The sequence below is a fragment of the Tribolium castaneum genome, chromosome 9, assembly GCF_031307605.1.
Source record: "Tribolium castaneum strain GA2 chromosome 9, icTriCast1.1, whole genome shotgun sequence".
Lineage (NCBI taxonomy): Eukaryota > Metazoa > Arthropoda > Insecta > Coleoptera > Tenebrionidae > Tribolium > Tribolium castaneum.
The window spans coordinates 12,642,141-12,669,399 of NC_087402.1; the positions used below are offsets into that span (position 1 = coordinate 12,642,141).

Below are 27,259 nucleotides of genomic sequence, written 5' to 3' on the forward strand. Positions count from 1 at the left end.
AGGGGAGTTGGAGCACCGTACCTTCTAACACCACCATTCATACTACACCTACCAGATGAATTTAGATGCGTTTGCAAAAGCTTAGCAACCAATTGGTGGTGAGGTTGGTGGTGTTTAGACTCTTAAAACTTCTTTATAAAAGTCATTAATTTTTCTTCGTGTGGACTTTTGAGATCTACATTGTCGTCGGCACTTGTCAGTTTTCTCTGGGGCGTGAGTTCTGAGACAGCCTGTATAAATCGTGTAAACTAGTACAATTAGATAATTTGTAGTTTAAAATACCGCAATTCTAGAAAAAAACATTGTTTACATTACGTTCACAAAACTGTTTTTTGTGTTTTTGAATGTATTTTTTTACCTCGACCTAACGTTCTTGATAAAAAAAATTAACATTTTCAAGTTAAAAAAACATAGATTTGCGAACATAATTCAAAAATAACTATTTTCTTTTTTATTGCTTTTACTTTATACACTTTTCAGATATATTTTTTTAAGATTATACGATTGTGTATCTTGTTTTAGGTATTGGTAACTTTTTACATATTTTTGACCTCAACGGAAAATTTCTAAAAAAATTAAACGTCTTTGATGGACAGAAAATACATGGAATAAATCTTGATGATGTCACTGACACGTTACTATTGTATGGTGGTTGTTATATGCAGACAATAACTTGTAATTTTCTACAATGTGAATTTACAAAATTGCATGCGAAAACTGTCCATGGATGGGTTCTAACAAGTCGGTGGTTGAAAAGTAAATGGATCGCTGCTGTAGTTATGCTAAACAAGTTATTAATTTTTGACGGCCAGTTGAATATACTGCGAGAAATTGTTTGTGCTGAGAAATGCATCTTGTATAGTGCTTTCATTTCCTACAACGACATTGACGAATTGGTGGTCTTGTCTGGAACAGTTTTTGGGGAAATAGTAATTTGGAAAGTGAATCACTTTAATATTCAGGAAAGTAGTCCCGTTGTCAAAAGACTGACTGGTCATAAGGTAATTTTTGGTAGTAAGTCTTGTATTTAGTGATTATTTTGGATTGTTTTAGGGTGTTATTTTTTCCATTAGTTACAATGAAGAAGCAGGTTATATTTGTTCTTCATCTGACGATCGTTCTACCATTTTGTGGTCAATCGAGAAGAAGTCAATTCACAGTGAGTTGCAACGTACTCATTGTAACATCCTTTTACATCGCAAAATTTACGGTCATCAGTCTCGTGTATTCCGATCATTATTACTACAAAATTTAATAGTGACAGCTGGTGAAGATTCTACCGTAAACGTTTGGGATTTCGAAGGACAATTAATAAAAAAAATAACTCATCAAGGTGGACCAATTTGGGCATTAGATGGTAACACTGATGTGGTGGTGTCAGGAGGTGGTGATTGCGGAGTGTTAATATCGTCAGTACAATCAAATTCGCTATGTAACAGTTTACTTCTTCCAGAGAATTATAATCCTAAGCGAATTGGACTTTTACGCAGCAGTAATCTAGTTGTGATTACCGAGGATGGTGTATTATTTTACTATGCTCGTAATTTAAACATGTGGATAAAAATCGATCAACATAAGGTGTTACAAAGTTATAACGTGCTTGAAGTGTCAAAGTGTAAAAGTTTGTTTTCGCTTTCTGGGTACCATGGCGAGATTTTTATCTACCAGGAAGAAGAAAACTCAGCTCGACTGTTGGTAAGTTTTAGAACTAAGTTACAGTCGCGCATTTTTTCTTTTTTTTGGTTAACTTGCTCAAGTTTTTTTGTTTGTGAATCCAAATTATCGCTTTGGTATCTCGATGGAGCAAATGTTACGTTTGTGACAGTTTTTGATCTTCCGAGATGTAAAGACATATGGATTAGCGCAGCCTGTCAAGGTCTTCACGGAAAATATATTGCCGGTGATCGTAGAGGAAATATTTATATTTACAAATTGGGATTTGCTGCACCAATTTTCACATATAAGAAAGCTCACAGTTATATGGGAGTTACTCATTTATGTAATTTTGATAATGACATAGTGTCATTGGGACGTGATGGTACTGTTAAGACGTTTACGATAGAAAATAACTCTCTGGTCCATAAGTCTAGTGATAAGGTTCCAACATCGTGGCTTGCTTCAGTGGTTGGTCCTTTTCTGTTGGGTTTTTCTGGAAACGTTTTTGTCGTTTGGGATTATATCAAAAAAAGAATTTTATTTGAGCATGTTTGTGGTGGGGGTCATCGATCGTGGGACTTTAACAAATTAAATAATATGATATCGTTTGCGTATGTTCAAAACGGTATTGTGAAAATTCTTAATTGGGATGAACATGAAGTCTATTCTGTAGTTGCTGGCTTTCACGCCAATACAATTAACAGTGCGAGAATTTTGACAACTACTGATAAAAATTTTATTGTTTTGTCGGGCGGAGAAGATACAAATTTACGAATTTCGTTGTTTGGTTCAAATTATTTCTTACCTGCTAAGAGTTTCAAGTCACATTTGTCTTGTATTCGGTGCATTTGTCTTTACGAATTATATAAAAACCGGTATTTGGTGTTTACTGGTGGCGGTAGAGGCCAGATAATCTGTTGGAAATTTGTTTTGGTTGATAAGCCTGGCGATAGTCTTTGTAGTGAAGAATGTTCCTTCTATGAAAAGTTTGACGGTGAATTGTTTGAATCAGAAGTACGTATCATGGATTTGAAGACACTGACTTTGGGAGAAGATCTGTTATTGTTTGCTGCTGCGTCTGACGGAAATGTAAATATGTTTACCGTTGTTAAGGAGAACACAAAATACGTGCTTGTCCCTTTGATAAAGTTATTCTACCAAAATAAATGCGTTACGAAACTTTGTTTGATAGACGTTTTTCAATCTAATGTTTTAGGTTCATTCAGTACAGATGGTACATTGGCGTTTTGGGATGTTACTTGTATTGATACAAAGTTAGGAATTTGTCCTTTTAAAATTTTGTCGCTTCACCAGTCAGGAATTGCTGACTGCTGTTTTAAATTTGTCAAAGAAAATTCTTTTGTACTTTTGACGGGTGGTGATGACGGGTCGTTTGTATTGACTTTGTTTCACATATCAAAAAGTGCAGCTGATGGCCTGAAGTTTGAAAAAGTTTTTTCTTTTTGCGATTGTCACTCTCACTGCGCTCAAGTAACTGGCACCCAGATTTCGAGTAATTATTTTATAACAACATCAATTGATCAGAAATTGTTACTTTTCAAGTGGACTGTTGAGAAAGACAAGCTTGTGGTGAAAGCTTGTGGTCGCTACAATTCCGCCGTTACGGATGTTCAGGGGCTGCAATATAAAGAGAAGGATGATTATTTTAATATATTTGTTTATGGTGAAGGTTTAGAGTTTATTACATATAAAAAAAAATAAATACTTTTGTAATGAGATAAACGTTGTAATAGTATACCATGATATGAATTTTATAAGACGCATTTTGTCGCACTCACGGATTTAGGGCACGACGAGCGCAGTGAGGAGTGCCATAATAGAGTAAGTGCGACAAAATGCCTTATAAACGAGATATCATACAGTATTTTTTCTACTTCGCACTTTTTATACCAAAAAAATTAATTTCGAAATTTAGGCAATTGTGGCAGTTGACAGAACAGCACAGGCCGTGAAATGAAATTAATAATTTGGACCGTCATTAGTTTATTCGTACAAATGTATTCTGAAAGTGTCCAAGAGACTTTGCATTGTACCTCTTAATGAATACGGGCTTTTGTGGCAAATACGTGGAATTTGAAAATTGGCCTAAGGAAAATGAGATCTCAAATTACTTACTTGCCTTTGAAATTATGTTTACACATTACTCGGTAGGTGTTCGAAAGGGCCACATATCAGGAAATACACAAAAGCCTTTAAAGATTCGTATTTGATTAATTTGATTAAATTATGCACTTGAAACAGGTTCTCTCAGATGATTGAACTCCAAAATATTTTTTCTACTTCGGTTTCGTACTGAGGTCATTACGATACGCTATTTGTGACAATCTAGTTTTTTGACAATTATCTGAAAGAACTATCAGTGTCAATCGGCACCTGTTTTAAGTCAATAATTTAATCAAATATGAACCTTTTGTACCATCCTTGATATGTAGCCCCTTCGAACACCATTCCAGTATTGTACAAACATAACTTCAAAAGCCAGTGCAAGTAAGTATAGTGGCTCTGATATTCCAAGATTATACAACCACCATAAACCTCATTACCCGTAGTTAGGACAATCTGTTGTGCAGGTATTAAGACCCACGTGCTCTTGCAATAAATTTCTTTTGGAAGACTGGTTGCTTTCACCGACCAGGTCCGTCTACAAGACGCCAAATAATTTTCCTAATTCCTAATGTTTTCAAAATTTACTATCAGCATAGTTGTATAAATATAATTATTGTAAATCGAGATTGCAAACATCAAAAATATCAGGTGCCTAAGTAAGTCATTGTTTAATTTAAAATAAATTTATTTTGTGCGGGCTCGAATTGTTTTGAGTTCCGTCCTGGAGCCTATGACAAGGGTGGCAGGTAAAAATTTGGTTAAATAATTTATGGCTGTGGTTTCTTTTCTATATCGGTTACCTTTTACACAATAGACTAATTTTATGATCACCATATAATCTTATAGGAGTACTTTAATTTGAGATCTCATAATCCTATGGCCAATTAATTTTTAAGTTCCACGTATTCGCCACAAAAGCCTGTATAGCCTGTAAAGCCTGTTAATAGCCACATTGCAAAACGTGTTGGACATTTTCAGAATGCATTTGTATGAATGAACTAATAACGGTCCAAATTATTAATTTCATTTCATGACCTGCGCATAAATGCAGTCAACTGCCACAAAATTTTCTGAATTTCGAAATTATTTTTTTTGGTACAAAAAGTGCAAAGTAGAAAAAATACTCTATGATATTTCGTTTATATGGTATTTTGTCGCACTTGCTCTATTATGGCACTCCTCGCTGCACTCGTCGTGACCAAAATCCGTACGTGCGACAAAATGCGTCGAATAAAACTCATATCATAATATACTAATTTAACCAAATTTTATATATACGTCGAAATTTGCAAGAAAACGACGGAATTTTGAACTAACTACGTGAAAAAAACGTAGACAATAACGTTTTTTGAACGTTATTTGAACTACGATTTTTCATTCAACGTTTGTTTAAGCTGAATATGTGTCAATGTTATAACTTTTTTAATTTACGTTTTTTATTCAATGTTTATGTGACGTAAAATATAACGTTATGTCCACGTTACATTATCGTTTCGCAGTCGCCGAAGCAAATTACAAATCGTTTTAAAAACGTATTTTGTGTGACATCGATCCTAACGTTTTTTTAACGTAGTCTATAAATAAACTCGAAGCTGACTTTTTTCTGGCCTTCTAATTAAGACAATTATTTTTTATATTCATTATATGGATAAAACTGAAAAACTTGGTAAAAGTGTCATAAAAGTTGAATCAACTTACTATTCTCAGCAGTCTATACCATTATTTTATACATAAAATGGTCAGGCGATTAAAACCTCACCTCTCCTTTATTTAGAAATAATCACTTCTTACTGAGGTTAAAATATTTAACAATTATTTCTGATGATCCAAATCGATTAGTGTTGTCATAAGGGAAAAATGGCAGGAACACTGCCTTTTTTTCGTGCCATGTTACCTTTAAGCAAGACCTATCAATATTGCAGTCTGATGATTATTTAATTAAAATCGAATCGTCGCTAAAAATATAAAGTTTAATTACATCCCTGTCCTAAATAACCAAAAACAATTTCTTCCGTTATTTTTTTATTTTAGTGATAGGACAAAGTGGCCATTTGGAGATTTTATTCACTTTGGTGATTTTTTTATTCTATCGGTGAAAAAATTTAACAAAAATTTCTCAATGTGCCTATAAGAGAAAACGTTGTATTATACACGTATAGAAAAGTTAACATTATCTGAATATGAACAACTTTTCTTTACTTGTATGATAAACTACTATTATTTAATTTTGAGAAAGGTCTAAACAAATTATTATGTTTATGGTTGGACATTTTACTAAAACTGACTTTAAATAAAGAAATAGAATATCATACCAAAAAACTATTGGAGATACAAATTTGTAACTACAGTTAAATGAATCACGAAAAAATTACAGAGGGGTCTTTTATCGAAGCTTTTTTAATGTTTCTGATTTTTTTGCAATTTAAAACTCTTGTATTCGCTCACATTTATTTCTTCAATGTGTTGAGAACAAATTTGTCGATTAGTAATAATTAATATTCGTTTTACATCGTTTTTTGTCGTAAAAAAATTATAAAACGACGAGTTCTGACAATAATTGAGAGATACGAAATTATAAAGAGCTTGGAAAAGGGAACAAACGAAGAGGTTGACATGAATTGCACTATGATAGAATTAAAAACGTAAATGCAGCTTAAGCCGTTTAGGGCAGCCCCCGAGAACTGTCAAAATGATGTGTTGCTCAAAAAAAAACAATTCGGAGAATAATCAGAGATTAAGCTTTAAAGCTCATTGTTCATTGTATATTATTATTGCTTTGTTGTATTATCCCAGATATGCCTGATTTAAAAGTTTCTTAATTTTTAAATAAAAGTTATGAAGATAAGATAAATTCTTAATTTTGAAGCTAGAAATGTATATTTCACCCTTTTTTTGTTTTTTCAAAGTCACTTTTGATGGTGTTCTTAAAAAAGGACACTCGGCATAAAAGTTGTACTAGTAAGAATTTTATTTATTGGCATGATAATTAACAAAGCATTTCATGTGGAGGGCAACATTACACTTTTTAAACTTTTTCGCACTTTTGTGGCATTGTGATGACTCGGTTTCTCAAACTTTCAAATTCAAATCTCGCGGGAAATGTCTGCACGAATGTCAAGTGAGTGTAAGTGGAGCGTGCGCAGAAGAATCGCAAGCGCCGATTGGCTAAGACAGAAAGATAGGGATGGGCGCTTATTGGAAAAGAACCGGTTATAGGTTAATCGGTTAATTTCAAATTAATTTAACCGGGGTCCATAAACCGGTCCGAAAAAAAAACCGGTTTTTAACCAAATACCAAACTAAAAATTATCGGTTATACAAATAACCGGTAATATATTTTTTAAATTTTAATATACACAGAATTTAGTCAGTAGTATAATAACATTTCCGTGAAGGGTATTAATATTTGTTTATTCAAACACAAAAACATAAAAATTATATGAAAACAATAAACAAACCAAAGTGTAAAAAAACTTTTGATTAGTGTGCTCGGGAGTTAAGCGACTCCGATGATCGCTGCACACATTATTTAAAGTGGAAACTAGTCGCACTTAAGGAACTGATGCACCTAACGCTGTTAATAGTATATTAAGCAACAAGTTTTATAAACGAGATTTTAATCACGAGTTTGTTTAAACACGAGCGAAGCGAGTGTTTATAACGAGTGTTTAGACGAGTTTAGAAAACGCGTTGCTTATGCTATTTTTTCTACTCCCGTAAGGTGAGACAAAATATACATTAAATATTTTTTTACAAAGTAACAACATTTAGAAATTTATTATTAGGTACTTTATACAGTTTATAATTTACATTATTTATTATGAAGAGTAACTGTTAAACTACTTATATTGTTACAATTGTTGAATTGTATAAGAGCTGTGTTATTATTGTTAATTCTTGTTTTGTCATGTGTGTTACTTGAAAACTCTAAGTTTATATTCTTGTCAACAGTGTTTTCAATGTCAAAACTTTCAGATTGAATAATGTTTGAACTTTCAGACTGAATAATGTTTGAACTTTCAGACTGAGTAATGTTTGAACTTTCAGACTGAATAATGTTTGATATTTTATTGGCCGTTTGAATTTTATTATTTAACGAATGATCAATATAAGTTTCTGCAACTGTTGTTGAACGCCATCCCCCATGGCGTTTGAGGGCAGTAATGTCAGCCCCCGCATCTACTAATAAAGTAGCAGAGGATCGGCGAAGGCAATGGCCTGTATAAGAAGTTGGATTTGGTAGTTTGAGGAATGTTGCAACTTGACAAGGAAGACTACCGAACTTATTTATACCGACCGGCTGTCTTGTGCATTTTCCTCGTTGATAATTTAGAAAAAATCGTGTAGTATGTACATCTTGCGGACGAAGTTCCATATATTTTTTGCAAATTCCATAAAAATTGCCTCCGATAACAAACTGACGTTCTGTTTTGGTTTTTGTGTCAGGAATATGAACTAATAATGCTGTACTAAGATCTTCAACATGATTTGTTTCTACTTTCATTAATTCCTCACGGCGACAAGCTCCCATTATTCCAAAGATTAACCCCACCTAAAATAAAATTTATAACAAAGTATTTAGGTAAGTACCTAATTTACCTTTGAAAATAAGTAGTTTTCATCTGGTGCTGAACACAAAAATTCTTTGATTTGTTCTGGTGTCAAAATTCTTGACTTTTTAGGCTTATACCCACTGGATTTATTCTTGAGAAATGCACACAACTTTGGATATTTACTGATGTCGATGTTGTTTTTTAGGTTAAGTGTTGTTCGGAGCATAGAGTAAATAGCCCACAATGATGAGGGTTTCATACGTGTTGATAATTGTTGTATATACGCTAATAGAACATTTTCGGAAAATGATTCAGTTTGCTTTTCTTGTCGCCAATTTATAAACAGTTTATACTGTCTTTCATATTGCTTTTTCGACTTTTGTGGCATCAGATTGGCGGTAGCTGCGGCTGCAGCTTCTTGTATTTCTGGTGGCGTACCCTCTAAACCCACAAAATCGTCTTCTTCACCACTATCCATGTCAAGTTCAATCTTCAACTCAAACCACTATCTAAAATTGCAAACAACATTGTTGTCTATTAAACAAATTAAATTTGTGTAATTTGACATTTGGACCTGCCTCCAAACATACTTGATATAATCCATCCTTGATATTAAAACACTGCACGTGACAAAACAATACTTTAATGAACATTAAAACATCGTTATTCAACATGTGACTAAGGTCTGACTTAGTGTACAAAATGCAACTGCCTAAAATGACGTTTAAGATACGGGAGTAGAAAAATATTTTAATGCGACCTGATAAGTCGCTGGAAAAGCTTTTTTGCTGTTTGTCCAAAATCGATTAGGATCTGTTTTTAGTGGCAATATAGGTTGATTTAAATACAATTTAAATTCTGTGGGGATTCCTTGAAACATTCCATCATTTTCTTGGTCTCGTGATTGTTGTGAGATTACTTCATCGTTAATACTCCATATGTTACTTGCACTCTCGCCTAGAATAGCTTCAGGTATTGGTGGACTAACAGTTCCTTGGAGACGTAAAATCTCTTTAACTTCGCTAGCTATTTGATTTACTGTTTTAGAAACATTCAAAGGTTGACAGAGGTGAATTTTTTTGAATCTGGGATCAATACTGTGGCTGCTGATAATAACATATTTTTTTCTAATGGATCAAATCGTTTCTCCATTTGTTTTATTAGTTCCTTTTTTAACTCCTGCCCTAAAGGATTTTGCACATCTATTCTTGTTAGAGCTGTTTTGGCGCATTTAGCTAGAGGAAGAACAAGACTTCCCGATAAATACTTGTCGCCAGAAATATCCCTTGTCACTTCCTCAAAAGGTTGGAGTAGCAAAAGAGACTCTTCAATTGCTGCTAGCTTTCTTGGTGTTAACATTGGTGGAGCTTTTTTGTGTTTAGGTGACAGCAAAATTTTTCCTACATACTCTGAGAGTAGTTTGAACCTTTCTAGGCAGTAATAGGTCGAATTCCACCTAGTTGGAACTTCTTGTATCAAATACAAAAAAGTGCCATCAGTCTTTCCTCTTTTCTTTGTTCGTGTCTTAATCATCCTGAGCCACATTGCTGTGTTTAAAATAAGCCACCACGGATTTTACTTTTTCAATTATTGTAACAAGATTTTGAACACAACCAAGCGATTTAGACACCACTAAATTAACAATATGGTCAAAGCACGGAATGTGAACATTTTCGTTTTCGGACAGCAGAATTTTTACTCCTGCGACGATGTTGGCTCCATTATCAGTAGTGGCAGAGACAATTTTATTTCTCAAAATCTTCCGTTCGTTTAACATTTCGCTTAAATCTTCACTGATGTTGTGTGCTGTATGATGAGGTGTTAGATTTTTTACTCCCAAATTTATACAATTCATTGTCGAATTTTCTTCATCTAAAATAATCAAATTTAAGACCCTACATTTTTCAAAATTTACAATAACCTACCTATGTAATGAACAGTTAGTACAATAAAGGTTCTTGTGGCATTCATTACAGTAGCAATATCTGTAGTTATGGCAACTACTTTGACCTTATTTAAAATATTAGCAGCAATGGTTTGTAATGACTTAAATTTTTCGTGTAACAGTCTAATAATCTAAAATAAAGCTTTTCTCAATAGGTTTATGTGTCACAAACTAATAGCTTTACCGTCTTCCTGCTCCGTGCTTTGTATAACGGAACAGTTGCTTTGAGAAACTTTAGCATTCCTTCTTTTTCGACACAGCGAAGTGGTAAATTGTCTTTACAAATCATATATAACAAGGCTTGCGTAATATCTGCTTCTTTTTTTTTCCTGGACTGCTGCGCTCGTTTTCCTGTATTGTAATATTTTAGAATCAATTTGTACAAGTGTGTGTATAATGTGTATAATAAGTGTGTATAATGAATTAACAAAGCTTGTTTCAATACCTTGACTGGTTCAACATCATCACATGAGTTTTCATCATTTTGATCTCTATCCGTGGGGACAGAAAATGCTGAGAACGACGAGAAGACGACAATGGCTGCTAAACACCAGCGGTCGTTCTTAGTTAGTGTTTAAGATTAAGTCTTGTAAAGTTATTTCACTTGTGAAAATCCATCCTAACTGTACAATAACGATCTAAAAATAGTTAGACGAATCTACATCACAAAAAGGTACTGTAGAAAGCTAGAATTAAGTAAGCAGATTCGGGCCTTTTGTTCGTGCTGAACGCCCATGCTTTGTCATGTTGTTTAATTGAGATGTAATTCGTGAGTTCAAGTAATTCACTGTTGTGAGTTAGTAGAATTACAAAGTAATTAGTTGAGCTTTTGCTTGCATGAATTTTGATTAGAAATTGTTACCGTTAGCTCATGTTTAGAGTAAATTTTAACTGTAACTTGATAGGGGTTGTTCAGTCTGAAGGGGCGCCTTGTTGGAGGGTTGATTAGAAAGTGGCAGTAGGGTTTTTGGTACATGTTAAATTTGTCGAAAGGTTTTATGGTTATTTTGTGATCTTTGGAGATGACGGGTCAGTGAGAGGGGACCCGAACTTCATTGTCACAACCATGTGTTTTATGTTTAAACGTATGTATGTTATGTTTTGTCAATTTGTATTGTAATTGATCCTGGGAAAAGATTTATCATTGTTTGTGGACACTGTTTAGGGAGGTTTTATCCGGTCCTTTCTGCAGTTGATTCACATATCATCTTATTTAACATTTTTATTGTTTCATTTATTTTTTATCAGCCGTAGTAATGCCAAGGTGCGTGCTACTTACTTACTTGCTTATTGTTTATTTATTTTTCATCAGCGGTAGTAATGCCATGGCGCGTGCTTCTTGCTTATTATTTTTTATTTCTCGTCGGCTTGTAGTTACGCCAATTATGCGAGCTACTTGCACATTATTGTTTTTGTTGTTTAATTTGTTTGAATAATTTCCATTTCATTTTGATTTTTTGAACATTATCGTCAACTGCAGAAATTAAACAATGTTTCCTTCCCACAGGTGTTTTTATTGTACTCTCCCAAGTCAAATCCCCACACAAGCGTATTACAACGATCCGGTCCGCCTTTTTTTTGTAAAACACGACGTAGGTTCCTCCATTTTGATGACAATCACGACCATCGGCCATTTTGTATTTTGTGTTTTTTTTTTTGTTTGAATTTTTGTGTAAATTTTACCCCTCTCTAGACAAGGCGGACAAAAGAAAGTGCGGGCCCTTTGGGTCATCACAGCATACTCGGCATTGCGTTCGTTTATCCTGTCTGATAAGAAAGTGTTCTTGGTTGTTCAAACGCAGTTCTACATTTTCCAATGAAGAAGGCTTCCTTCGTTTTTCCCTTATTCCGGTGCGATATAGACTTATATTTTGATCACATTTGTCTGCTCCACCCATATATGTGTTCTAGAGGTCAAACACATGAGGATGGCTCACGTTCACTTTTTTGTCTTTCTGTAAATATCTGTTAACCTGATGCAGGGGTTCTACTCAAGATTGTTTGATGCCATGTCGACAATATTATAGTCATTCCATCCTACTACCAAAACGGTATTTTCAGTTGTTCTAAAGTCAAATGGCTCTCTTGACTGCTTTTTCATTTCCTTTTTTTTTTGGGATCAGACACTTGGACATCTTGCTTTCACGAATGGTACCGGTTGCCCGAATATTTCTATTTGATAGATAATTCATGCATAAGTGGCACGGGGGTAAAAAATTATCAAAAAATACATATAACGAAAATTGACCAAAATTGCACAAAACGTCTGTATATTCCAGAACGACAGAAGGTCCAAGCCCAAAATTTTGATATTTCTAAATTACTTTAGTTTTCGAACCGTGGTAAGGTTCGAACCAGATGCAGTACGCATTGTTTGTTGCGCCCATCTTGTAACCGTAACGTATCGATTTGTTTTTAATAAATTGTTTAGATCTATGTTTACCAAAGTACGGCACCATGGATTTACCAACGCTGTGTGTTTCACAAAACGGTGCAAACTTTCGAAAATTGTTATTCAATTTATCAAAAAGCGGTCTTACTTTGGTAAATTTATCAAGATTCTTATCAAGATGGTCGTTGTCGCAGCATTGTAAGTTTGTCAAAATCTGCTCAAATCTATCACGCGATATAGCGTTTGCGACTAAGTCATTCCTTGTGTCTTTAGATTTTTCCCAAAACATCTGCCGTCTCGGTAAGGGTACATAGCCACACAGAAGTAAAACTCCAAAAAATGCTTTTATCTCGCATTTGGTGATGTTGCCACTTTTGTTTTTTTTAATGCGTAAAGATCTGTGAATTTAACGAACATGTCAATTACATCATTATCAAAAAAATTACCAAATAATTCAGAAGCACAAAAATTTGGTGATGGTCCGAATTTCACATTCTACGGCTTCTAAACATTATTTAAATCAACTTTTGTCCAATTGAATTTTTTTCGATACGCTGTTTTTAGTAAACTAAGAGAAACACATCCTGTGCGTTTCAGGAATTATTGTCAGTTGAAGTATTTTGAGCGTTATCATCTTGGGATAACTGTTGTTCACGCAAAATTATATTTTCATTCAATAACTCTGCTTCAGCAACAAGTTGAGAACCGGGTAAGTTATTCATCTGCATGTATACTCCTCATTGCCTGAGTTTTCATCGGTTAAGTCGCCGCAAGCATTTGTTGGGGGTAAAAGAGCTATTTCAATGTTTTCATTGTTAGTACATCAATTTCGTCTTCCTCCAGGGCTTGCAGCAATACATTCAAAGTCAAACCTCTGAAAGTAATCATTACTGATAAAAAGTGCAAAATGTATTTGTTTTGCTGAATGCCCTGTAAAAGGACGGCAAGATTTAGAAGGTCGATTGAAAAAATCCATAATTATAAGCAGCTATTTTTAAAAATTCGCTACTTTCTTGGGATGAGCCAAAACCAAACTTGAAGCTTCAAAAAATGTGCTCTGTCGTTGCTAGATTGACAATAAATATCGCCATCTGCGAAAAAAACATGTAACTGCAAAATATGTAGAAAACAGTAGCAGAGGAACTGGTGTCCTTTTTTTTAGTTCACATAGTGAAGATTATTCTGATTATTTATACTTTATAAATTTTGTGCTCCCAAAGAAAAGAAGGTAAGCTGTATTCATTAATCCCTTTGATTGCACTCAGGCGCTTAATATTAAGAACAAGAACACTTTCGTCAAATAAAAACGATTGTGTCAGAAGAAATAATTATTGTTGAACGTTTCTCAGAAAACTAACCTTTAATGGTCAAATATGTTTACAAAAGTAAAAAAACGCTAGAACATCTAGACCATTTTTTTATAATTATTTTTATTTTTTCCTTTTATTTTAATTTTGAATTTGTGAAAGGTGGCAGGTCGGCGGCTGCCCCTGTAAGTGACACATTGCACACCGGCTTGGCTCGGCCCTGTTTCTAACCGTAACTAGTTATTTGCTAAACAAAAGCATCGGATTTCTTTACATAGACGATTTTTTTATAATCAACTGTCAAAGAGCAGTCAGGTTGGCATTATCATAAATAGTAATTTTTTTAATTAAGGTTGCTGTAACTTTTTTACCTGACAAATTTAGTTTCCAAATTTTTCAAGTTGTCTCCAATTTGTTGATGTAAATTACGAATATTATGTGGCCTTTTAAACTGAGGGAAAAATGGTTTTTGCCACACTAATAACATTTCTCCTGGATGACGAGTTCATGGGGTGCAACCGGCGCAACTCCAATAGAAGTGTTATTTCCTGTCCCCCTCCCCCATCACGAGGGATGAATAGCAGGTATACGAGGGTAGAGAGTAGTGGGGGTAAACTATCGATAGTGTTTTAAGACGATATATCGATAGTACTCTGGGCACACTATCGATATTATCGATAATACTATTGAAATTTTGGATTAGGGCAATACCTGTTGTCGAAAAAATGCTTTTATTAAACATGCAATAAACATAAAACGGTTTATAAAAAAACAAAAACATAATTATGTAAAAATAAACAAATAAAACTTCAATTCTCTTGATTCACATTATTTCAGTCTTCAATTTAGCCACTGGTTTTGAGCTGAGAATATTAGTATGTTGGCATTTTGTGGTTTCAAGTTCATCCTTCTGTTCGAAATTATCTGCCCTGCCTTAGAAAACACCCGCTCTGAAGCCACAGATGTAGCAGGGATAGAAACAAATCTTTTCGCTAAATTTGACAAATCACTGAGGTTTTGTTGCTGCTCCCAATATTCTATTGGATTGGAATTAAAATTTATTGCCTCCATTTCCATGTATTGTCTCAGTAAAATAATCGAATCTGACTGAGGGGTCGACTGCTGACTAGCTTGGCTTATTCTTTCATAGACAAAATTGAAAATGCCTGATGAGGATGACCTGGAATCAGTAGGTACCTTTTTGGTTTCAGAGTCCACTTGACTAGAAGCTCGTTTTGATTGTAGCTTAGCAAGTTCTTCTTTTAAGTATACTCGGCCTTGGCTCGCATTTTCTGGGTTCCTAAACGCGTATGTTTTTAGCCGTGGATCTAAGAGCGCAGCTGCTTCCAACATACTTCGCAACTCATATGGAAAAAGTCTGTTAATTACAGACTGCTTCAACTTTAAACACAACTTTTTTGAAACATTTGTATTTAAATTAGTTTCAATTTCCAATATTCTTTGGTTTATTCCTAACACAGCGGGTATTATGAGCGAACGTGTAACATAAGAATTCCCAGATAATCAGTTACTTTTTCAAATGATTCCACGATTTTTACAACTTCTTCTAAAGTTGCTAAGTCATCGTAGCTTAGGTTGCCAGGGCTATTTGGTAACCTGGATAATGCAACTATTAAACAGTCATCGTCATTTAACTTTAGAAGTCGCTGAACCATATAAAATACGCTGTTCCATCTTGTAGGTACACTTTGTATCGGTTTAACGGCGGTTTTTCCCTCTTTTGTTGCTCATTTTTAATTTGGACATGGCCACAGTGCTTTTTTTAAAATGTCTGACGATGTTTTTACATTTGTCCAACAAATTATTTAGCTCTTGATTTTCTTTGTCATCTAGTCCATCATTTACTGTCAAATTTAAAGTGTGGGCAAAACAGCCTAGATGATTAATTTTTAACAAATGACAAGCTTTCGTCATAGTGGTTGCATTATCAGTTACGATGGTTTGCACCTTTCCTGTTAACTGCCACTTGTTAATTAAATTCTAAAACATAACCACAAATAAGAAATTCATGTTTTGTACTTTTCATCAACCTAAACTTACTTGCAAATACTCTTTAATATTTTCCGCTGTATGATTATTTTCCAAAACAATCGTTTCTAACACAGTTGACTTTCGTTTTTCCTTCATAGACGAAATGACATGTTGTAGTTATATATCCTTCTCCAACTACAGAAGTCCATGTATCCGTTGTCAGGGAAACGAATTTGATTTGATTTATAATACTTTGAAGCTTATCTTTTTGTTTTTCAAACATTTCAGGCAAAAGCTTATTTCTTATGGTGCCTTTAGAGGGTATATTTTGGATCTAAACCATTTACAAAATAAAAAAGGCTGCGAGTCTTGTGCTATCATTAATGCCAATAATTCATCCAACTCTTTTTTTTTAATGTCGTTGTTCCCATACACAGTACTAGGACGTTTTACAAATTTTTTAATACTTTGTTGTCTTCGGCTAAAAACAAAAGTTTAACAAATGATAGATTGGATTGGTACATTCTTACCTCGAAGAAGCCTCAGATGAGACATCTCTCTGTGCCTGTACTTCTTCCTGTTCATCGGATTCGGAAGTATTTACATCTTCATTTTTATGAAACCGATTAAGATGATCCTTTAAATTTTTAGTGTTGCCACTTGTTCTGTATTCCTTATGGTATAATAAACAATAATAAACAAGTTTCTCCCAAGTAAATCCTTTTCAAAATAGTTCCATATCATCGAGGGCTTTCGTTTTGGCATTGTTGTTCTTACGCGAATAAACAGCCAAAGTCGGAGTGGAAAAGTCAGTACATCGAGAAATAATAGAACCGCAAAACGAAATGTTTTTCATGGAACACTGAGATTGTGTTGTGTTCTGTCATCTGTGTTGTAACATACTTGAGTCCTTGACAGTTGACAGATTTGGAAAACTTAATAAACAAAAAGTAACTAAAACGGCTAACGGCATTTTCGTTCACTTCACACAAATTTTCCCGGTGCCCATTCGACAAATAAAGCAAATAATTTTTAACGGGCAGAATCGATATTTATAAAATTAAAATCGATAGTACGATAGTGACCTAACTATCGATTAATCGATACTCACCATCGATAGTGTGCCACCACTAGTAGAGAGTTCAGGCACGTACAGGGTTGTGAGTACTACGGGTTGTGAGTGCTGTTTCTCTCTCGTGAGTGTCTTTTGTTATCGTGGTTTTTCCGATGGTTCTTCGTATCTTCGTGTTCTTGAATTTTTAAAATTCTGTTTTTCCAAGACATTATCTCATTTTTGTTGTACATCATTAGGTTAACTAGACTTGACCAACTCTTTTTAACCCTAGCAAAATTAAGACTTAATTTCCCTCAACTTGATTTGGCGCAACGCTTTGGGGTTGTCCACAGTACAGTCCCTAATAGTATTTTAACATTTGTCCATGTAATATATGAAATTTTATATAAACATTTTATGACGACAATGGCTTTACGCGAAAAAAATAAATTTTGCTTGCCAACATGTTTTAGCAATTTTTACTAATTGTAGGGCAGTTCTAGATTGTACTGAAATTTACACTCTGGTATCGCGTAAATCGTGCACACGACTGCGAGGTAATTTTTTTTATGGAATAAATTACAAATAGGTAAACAAACTTGATGCTTAACTGTATCCTTAAATTCATCAATGAAATTTTTTTCCTTTCAGTTTTTGGTGTTTCAACATTGGTTTCCATTTTTTCTATAGTTTTGTTCATTTGTGGGTCATGTAAGTCACTAATGGTACCACCGTTATAGGTATCGTTATTTAACGATTCATTAGATTGAAGATCATTAAACTTAGCAAAAAATTGACTAGTTTTTAAAGACTTTGATTTTGAATGTGTTTTATTATGTTTAATAAATGAATTTAGAGAACCATATTTTCTGCCGCATTCATTTTCAACACATATACAGCGTGGTTTAAAAAGATCTTGCCAAACGTTAGGTTGTTGTAGTAGTCATTGAGATAAACAATTTTTGCTTATAAACTCCTAGTTGCAAATGAGCCGTTTGGCCTCTGGAGCCATTTTCCATTAGCGGATCTTGCGGCACGAAAAGATATGTTGCCATCACTCTGTTTTGAGATTTGCTTCTGTATGGCTTCAGGGGTGTCATAGATCAGGAACTTGATAAAACCCCAGAAGAAAATCTAGAATGGGGCTAATTCCGGACTTCATGCAGGCCAACTGCGATAGGTCCTTCTCTCCCAGGAAATTGTTTATTGACGAAAATGTGCTTCGAAAAGGATGTTGGTGATTTGGAAAGTGTTCAGTATAAAGACCCCTCGGGTTTTCTAGCGTTGCTTCTTGTTTCGCTATAAACAAATGCATGTCTGCATATTCTTCAGTGTAAATAGTTCCTGAGGCAATAATGCTCATTTACGAATAGGCGTTTATAAACAAAATTCTTTTTGTCTTGATGACCACAATAAGACCCTAACATTTGGCAATATATTTTTGAACCAGCCTGTATAAGTGTCAATGGATTTCAAGTTATAATGGAGTGTAATACTCGAAAGTAAAAGTTTTTGGAAATTGCAGATTCTGAAAGTAGTCACAAAATGATGTCTAGTAATGTCGGTCTGAGTTTTTTTAAATCGGTACTCTTTTAGTAATAATAGGAAATTTGTGCTGTGACGTAAGCAATGTCTCGACTAATGATTCGTCAGTTTTTCGCTGCATACAATTAACGCTACAACCTACGTTTGGGCTGGTAAACGTCAAATACAAATGTCAAAATTGTGAGTTGTCGATTGTAACTGTGTTGTGTGCTAATATTGTGCAGGAGTTTGTGTTTTGTTAAAATGACTGCTCCTGCAGCACATCTTAAGTCGTATATTAAAAAAGCAGAGGCAGACATAAAGAAAAGACGTAGTCTTTCAAGCTATCTTTGTTGGCAAGTTTTCTATCTTTAGTTCTGTGACTGGCTGATTCAAGAAGGAACATTGCTGACGTCAGGCCAGGAATTTTCACCTTTTCAATTATTTTTCTCAAAAACTGTAGAGCTTTGGTTAAAATAAAAAAATATGGGTCGCCTGTTTTGTTGTTAGCTATCCATATAAAAATTTTTATTTTTTAGTATAACACTCCATTGGGGAGAGATCTATTTGAGATACGTTATAGCGCATATCTTGACGTGAGACTATTGTGCGGGTTTATATACAAATAAAACACTTTCCCACTTTGGGAATTTTATTTGGATCCGTTCGTTGCAAAGGTGATCGACTAACTGACGAATTTCGTAAGAATATCGATAAATCGTCATTAACAAAAAGCACCAGGTGATCGCAAAAGGCGAACACACAAAGAAAGCATATCAGTTAGGTAACGTATTAACAAAAACTAATGAGTCATACGATGATATGACATTGTACGTAAATATATCCTAGAAAATAATAATTAACGCAAATAATCTTAAATATAAATAAGTCATTAATAGTAAGTAAATCCGTAACATTCGGCCTGACTTAGCGTGACGTCCTCGTCTCCTTTCGACTACTTTGTCTGTAGGGTTTTCTGTAACACATGCATATTAGTAGTTTTATAGTATGGGTTTCGATGAGTACGTTCATTTGAACGTATTTTATTGTAAAAAGTTTTAAGGCTCTTGTATTTGGTATAATTATTAATTATTAAATATTAATCTATAAGCTCGTCTCTACTGTCAACAGGGCTGTCGCTCTCAGTCTCTTCAATGACTCCTCCGGTGTATTTTCGGAGCTGGTCGGCTGTATATTGCTGTATTGCTGTATATTTCTTATAGCCTTTTGTACCTTGTAGGTATGCTATTTTATATCGGTCATTTCCCTTGTTCCTTATTATTTTATAAGGTCCCCCAAATTTTATCCTCGTTTTTCTGCGTACTTCTTTATTAGTTACGTTTGCACCACTCCATAGTACCAAATCTCCGTTTTTGTAAATCGTCGAAGCTTTACGCTTTACATCGAAACGTTTCTTTCATAATTGTGGCTGTTTGTCCATTTTAGTTTTAGCCATTATGTGGTCATTTTCTCGATTTGATGTACTTGTACTAGGAGTTTCTTGGGCAACGTCAACTAATTGGCCATGTTTTGCTTGGTCAAACCCAAACACCAGTTTATGGGGTGTAAAACCTGTACTGGAATTTATGGAATTGTTCATGCCCCAAATTACATCTGGCAGAACATTATGCCAATCGTTTTCATTTTGAATGGATGTATTTATAGCAGTTTCTAGTGTCTGGTTGTATCTTTCAACTTGACCATTAGATCTAGGGGAAGCAACACTGTTCAAAATGTGTTTAAATTGATATTTTCGTGCAAATTCTTTAAAAGCTTTAGATCTAAATGCTTTCCCTTGATCTGAAATAATTCTCTTAGTGGTAGAAAACATGCTAAACAAGTCTCTTAAATGGTAGATGGCTTCTTTTGAATTAGTGGTCTTTGTTGGTCTGGCAAATATATATTTAGCAAAAGAATCTGTGACAAGAAAAACATAACTAAAGCCTTTAGGACTCTTTACGAATGGCCCTAAATGGTCAATATGCCACATGTGTAACGGATGTGATGGTTTTTTGATTGGGTGTAAGAAACCTTCCCTTTTTGAATATTGACCTCTTTTATAGGCACAATCTAAACACGCGTAAACCTATTTTTTTTATAAATCGGGTCATTCCTTCGAACCAAAAATGTTCTTTTATGATTGCTTCGCATCGGCGACAACCGATATGCCCGATGTCATCATGATACTTCCGCAAAATATTAAACGAGCAGATTTTTTGGAATTACCAACTTTTCTTTCCCGTTTGAAGTTGTTCGATATAATCGATCATTTACAAATTTGTACGTATTTTTAATAAATTGGTCGCAATCTTGTGATTTTAGTTTATTGATATTTAGTTTTATAGCGGGGTCTTGGATCTGAATGCTTAAAATCCAGTCGTCAATATTATTGATAAGGAGGACATTGCGACTCAATGCGTCACCATGTTTTATTTTGTCTCCTGGTCGGTACTTTACGGTAAAATTAAAATCTGAACACAAAGCCACCATCGTGCAATCCGAGGTAGTAGGTCCTTTTTTGTAAATGTTGAACGAACAGCAGAACAATCAGTAACCACTGTAAAATCGATATCAGTTAGACATACCTTGAATCTTTTTATTGATTCCACTACTGCTAGTGTTTCTAATTCATAAGAATGGAAATTAGATTTTTCTTTACTGGTTGCTCCGTACATAACAGGTTTGAATTCATTATCGTGTTTTGTAATAATATTCCTGCAATTCCCTTGCTACTGGCGTCTGTGTGTAATTCTGTTTCGCGTTGCGGATCAAAAATACACAGTAATGGTCGAGTCGTTAAACAATTTTTTATTCTCTGAAAAGCTGCTTCTTGTTCGTTTGACCATTTCTATGGGATATTTTTGCGCAATAGTTTACTTAGGGGTTCGACTATTAAAGCATGATCTTTTATGAATTTTCTAAAATATGATGTCAATCCCAGGAATTGTCTCAACTGGTATATGGTTTTAGGTGTTGGAAGATTTGTAACGGCTGAGATTTTTGGTTTTTCAGGTCGAATACCTTCTCTACTAACTTCATACTCCAAGTATTCAATATTTGTTTCAAAAAAATAACATTTTTCGATATTTAGTTTTAAATTGGCCGATTGGAATATTTTGAAAACCTTTTTCAATGTTGCTCAATGTTGCCTTTGTGATCGTGTCCGATGGAATAAGCATATCGTCTAAGTATATGACTACTTCATCGTCAGATAGTGACGCAAATAAGTTATTAAGTGCCCTTTGGAAAGTTTATGACGCATTTGTTAAGCCAAAAGGGATTCTTAAAAATTCATAGTGGCCATTTTGCGTCACGAAAGCTGTTTCATGAACTCATTTGGACGAAACAGGTATTTGATAGTATCCCTGAGTCATGTCCAAACTACAGAAAAACTTTTTCCCTCTTAGGCGCCCAATCTGATCTTCTATGTGGGTTAATGGATACCGATCCTTAGTTGTTATCGCATTTAATTTTCTATAGTCAACGCATAATCTATAATCTCCATATATACATATATATTCGTATGACAGAAAAAAAAAGACAATAATACATTGTATATAAAAGAAATCACAAATCTTTTATAGTAGATAACCAAGTTTTAGCTTCTGGCAACAGTTGATGGATTTCATTGAAGCCTCCTTGAAAACTTGTAATTTGGCATTCTTCAACAAGATGTTGAAATTGTTCCTTCCACTTGGCCACATTGGCAATACGGATATTCTGTAGCCTTCCATTTAAACAACAATACTGCCGGACTAGCATAATTAGATTTTGATGTTTGTATAATGTTATTTTGTAACAGATTTTTTACTTTGGCACGTATAATTGAGCGCTCATGCTCGGAGTAACGATATGGTCGGTAAAATATAGGTTGATTTTTCTAAATTGTAAACAATTTTTGAACTCATGTAGCATGCGAAAAAATATGGATAGATGTGGTTCTTTTATAACGTCGAATTAACTTTAGCGTCGTCAATATTTAGTACGAAAACATTTCTAACATGAAGATGGTCATTTCTTTGTAAAAATGTTGTATTATCGTCAGTAGCTCTGGAAAGGACACGTCCTTTTTCCCAAGAGATATCTTTGATGCCTGTATTAATGATAGTGACGTAAGTGTTTTTAGAGTCCAATGTCGTAGTAAAAAAATTATAGTGTTCTTTGTTTTCGTTATTTTTAGCACAAAATATTAAACATTGGTTTAGTACCAAATTTGCAATTCGACTGCCGTCGTTTTTCGTGCTGGAATGCACATGTTTTTATCTAAGACAACCGGGTAACTAGTTGCTGCCTTATTTTTCGCGAGTGTAACATTTTTACCACAAATTTGTAACAATATATTTGGATTGTTAATGATTGGTTGCCCAATTATAACATCAATGTCATCCATACTAGCGTCAATAAAATGTGCATTAGAACGAATAGAAAAATCAGAAAAATCGGATGAGACACAGTCCAGCCCCTTTGGGAGAATTGTTGTTTTTCCAATACCTTTGATCACGAGGTTAAAAGGTTTAAGATTTAATTTTAATTGTTCTATTAATGAAAAATGGACTACATTTAATAGACTACCTGTATCTAAGAAACCTCGGCAAGAAATATCATTAATTCTTACTGAAATTTTGTAAACATCGTTAGGGACTTGCCTTTGTAACAGATGAACCTTAGCCGGGTTTAGATGCTAATAATTTCCTCGTTCATGGCCTTGTTTACCACAGTGGGAACATTTCTTGGGTTTGAATTCGGTGTGTGTGTTTGGGTTTCTCTTGATTTTCGTATGTAGATTTGAAGTAACAGTTTCTGGAGACATGTCCGGGTTTTTTTACAAATGTCTCATTTGGGTAGGTGTTTGGCCGGTACGTCCGCTTTTGATGCTGATTCATCAATTTTGCATAGGAGCCCTTTGTCAAGTGTTGAAATTTCCCGATTTTGTCGTATCTTGGACTCGATGGGTAGCCCCTCGATGATACACGACAGGGCGTTCTTGTCCGAAATTTCGCATTTGCGGATTAAGCTACACTTAGAATAGTAGTAATGCATCATACTTTCGTTGGTTTGCTTTTTTCTTTCCATCATTTTCTTCAGATTGTCTACAAAATATTCGTGGGACGGAAAGGCTTCTAATAATGACTTTTTCCAGTCTTCCCAAGACTTATTGTAATCACTTAGTCCGTTGTACCAAAGTCTGGCGATCCCAGTAAGTTTTGTTTGCATATAAAACGATTTTGTTTTATCGCTCCAGCCGTGAATGATGCCCAGTTGGTCGATTTTATTTAGCCAGCCACTTAAGGTAACTTCGCTGGCTTCCGGGTCAAATAGCGGAACGATGTCGGCATTTTTGGTGTTTTGGGCGTTTTGTGCTGAGGTGTTGGGATCCGGATTTCGGTGGACTTTTCTCAGTATTTCCTCTACCTTTTTGGTGATGATTTCATTGATCTTTCGTTTCTTGGCTCCCCGTACCTGCTTTTCGGTATTGGTGTCTGATTCTTCAGATCTGGAGTCCAGAGTCGATTTTTCGGTGGTTTGCTTTGGGTTGCGATTTCGTTGCTTCCTGGGCACGTTATTGTCGTCCTCGCTGTCCATTTTTGGACAATCACTTAACACTGGCGCAAACGTCAATCCCACTTTTGAATTGTGCGGGTTTATAGACAAATAAAACACTTTCTCACGTTGAGAATTTTATTTGGATCTGTTCGTTACAACGGTGATCGACTAACTGACTAATTTCGTAAGAATATCGATAAATAATCATTAACAAAAAGCATCAGGTGATCGCAAAAAGCGAACACACAGAGAAAGCATATCATACATATCAGTTAGGTAACGTATTAAGAAAAACTAATTAGGTAACGCAAATAATATTAAATATAAATAAGTCATTAATAGTAAGTAAATCCGTAACACTATATAGAGCACAAAAACTAGATAAGAGCTCAAATTTAGGGAACTTGGTTGTTTGATGTGTTTGACAGATGACAAATGTAAACAATAATAAAAATTTAAATATTTCTTTTTTGTAGTAACATACGGCAAAATGTACCAACTAGAACACTTAAAAACGAATGGAGAATCTTTCAAATGCCTTGAAGTACCGTTGCTGGATTACTGTTTAGGTTATGTTTGACCTTGGTATGACTGTCAGGTTTAAAGTTGAAATTTGCATTAGAAAGGTCATAAAAGCCTCGAAGTGCCTTTTAGGGTAGTCACCGTCATGTTCCAATTACATGCCCCCTCTCTGCCACATCAGTAAAATTTGTCACAAAAGTTTTAAAAAACGACTTTAAACAACAAAAAAGGCCCTATTTTCATTAACAATGAGACATATCTTGCTGCATGTGGCACGACATAGGCCTCATAGACCAATCTCATTGTGAATGGTTTTGTAATTTGTATCAGAGGTTTTTTGCATTGCTGAGATCAGCAACCTGCGTCGCGACAAGTCTTTGCACGAATATTCGGAAACGCTGTCAATGGCTTAAAATGATAAACTGTCAGTTTTTGTGTCTTTTGGGATTAGTCTTTGAGTCCTGTCGCGCCGCATGTAGCAAAGCAAATCTCATTGTGAATGGATTCTTTAAGAAACAGTTTCAATGTACACCACAAGACATACACTGAGACGGCCTCATACAACCAGCGACAGTCAGTACTGTCAGTACGTCACAGCAGCTTTCTTCAGCACAATCACTGACTGCAGTTCTGTGTTGTGCCATTCCCGTCTTATCATCATATAATCTGAGTAATTGTTATGTGACAAGTAATGTTTCTACCTTCAAAAATACTTGCTTAAACATGTTTTTATCCCGTTAGTACACACTTTTAAAGCAGCCACTGGTTATATAGATTAAAATTATAACATTTCCTTTGTTTACATTAGTCAGCTGTTTACTGTCATTTTCTAATGCTACCAATTTAAAAAATGACCCTGTTATTAAAGCTCAAGGACCATAGAATGAGAGAGAGAACATTTTTTGTTCACATAGACGCTGTATACACGTATAAATGTCAGCCAATTCAAATTTTTTATGTCCAAATAGAAATGTCCCGGACTAGTCCGGGACATTTCTATTTGGACATAAAAAATTTGAATTTTCTGACATTTATACGTGTATTCAGCGTCTATGTGAACAAAAAATGTTCTCTCTCTCATTCTATGGTCCTTGCGCTTTAATAACAGGGACATTTTTTAAATTGGTAGCATTAGAAAATGACAGTAAACAGCTGACTGATGTAAACAATAACACAATAACAAAGGAAATGTTATAATTTTAATCTATATAACCAGTGGCTGCTTTAAAAGTGTGTACTAACGGGATAATAACATATTTACGCAAATATTTTTGAAGGTAGAAACATTACTTGTCATATAACAACTACTTAGATTATATGATGAGACGGGAATGGCACAACACAGAATTGCAGTCAGTGATTGTGCTGGAGAAAGCTGCTGTGACGTACTGACAGTACTGACTATCGCTGGTTGTACGATTTGTGCAATTTGTGATATATTTTGTGTGAAAAACTGGAAAACAAAGTGCATAACTGCATAACCTCACTTATCGCAGTTTTGCACATTTTGATGATGGGAATTGCGGTTCAAGTAATTATGAGTTATAGATGGAGCCCACTGTTTACTTCAAAGTAAGTTCACGACATTTACAGATACGTTCTTTATGTTTTTGTCTTTTCTGGTGTAAAGGGTTAGCTGAAGCCTTTTGGGTCCACTTTTTTCGTTGTTATTTCCTGGTAGTCACTCTTGTTTCAACCAGAATGGCTGTAAAGTTAAAAATAATCCCATAAAATTGTTAATATAACTCCTTTGCACTGGCATGGGGTATTTGAAAACTTACGTTTAACAAATACGTCACAAAGTCTCAGCCATCGTCGAAAAACATATTAAGGACTTTATAACAAGAAGCGCTTTCTGATTTTTCTGTGGACGTGTGGAAGAATAGTGTGAAATATTGAGAAAAAATAAGTTTTACTCTTGTTTACATTTTTGTACGTCTCTATCTGAGAGTAGTCGTCTATAAAAAATATAGCCTACTAATAAAGGAAATTAAAGTGTTTTTATTTCTGGGTTGCCCCCAATTCCACTTTGCCCTTGCCTGATAATCATGACACTGATAATGAAATTGGTGTAAGTGCATCGAATACAAACGTGTTGAATAGATGAATAAAAGAGAGACAACTGCTTTTTTCAAAAAGGCCATTTCAAATTTATTCAAAAAGCACACCCCCATTGAAAAGGGTCCATTCACGATGAAGTTTGGCTTCCTACATGACATAGGTCTCGGACACCAATCTTACTGTAAATGGTCTAAATTGGTCTTGCATCTCTAAGACATGGACTCACTGAGAGCGACTTCTGCAGTAGGCTTGAGACCTGCCTGCCTGTCTCGCAACAATCTCTGCATTATGATTCCAAATCATTCTATAAAACGCTGTCAATTACAAGCCATGATATGAGGCATGAGGCCGTCTCAGTGTATGTCTTGTGGTGTAACTGTTGTTAATGGTGTTGTTAATGGTGAAACTGTTCCTTAAAGAACCCATTCACAATGAGATCTGCTTCGCTACATGCGGCGCGACAGAACTCAAAGACTAATCCCAAAAGACACAAAAAACTGACACAGTTTATCATTTTAAACCATTGACAGCGTTTTCGAATGTTGGCGCAAAGACTTGTCGCGAGGCAGGTTTCAGCCTTCC

The 27,259-nt window shown here is 34.8% G+C and overlaps 2 protein-coding genes across 7 annotated transcripts in view; one reads left to right on the plus strand and one right to left on the minus strand.

Annotated features, from left to right (window-relative positions):
* The window catches only part of LOC103312764 (tRNA (34-2'-O)-methyltransferase regulator WDR6), a 100,053-nt gene that overhangs the window by 22,513 nt on the left and 50,281 nt on the right, over positions 1 to 27,259 (plus strand). For 4 of the 6 annotated variants that reach the window (XR_010335433.1, XR_010335434.1, XR_010335435.1 and 1 more), the window contains exons 2-3: positions 523 to 1,001; positions 1,054 to 1,695. Coding sequence is in view for 3 of the 6 variants with exons in the window: in XM_064358938.1 (XP_064215008.1) it covers positions 523 to 1,001; positions 1,054 to 1,695 (1,121 nt within the window). In the remaining 3 variants the exon portion in view is untranslated. Of the gene's footprint in view, positions 1 to 522; positions 1,002 to 1,053; positions 11,784 to 27,259 lie in introns of those variants that run through there. The other 2 variants (XM_008194231.3, XM_008194229.3) reach the window with 2 other exon arrangements.
* LOC135267129 (uncharacterized) lies at positions 7,595 to 8,814 on the minus strand. The gene is made up of 2 exons (XM_064358943.1): positions 8,383 to 8,814; positions 7,595 to 8,335 (listed from the first exon to the last, which is right to left on the minus strand). The coding sequence occupies exons 1-2, from the start codon at positions 8,812 to 8,814 to the stop codon at positions 7,595 to 7,597; spliced, it is 1,173 nt and encodes a 390-aa protein (XP_064215013.1).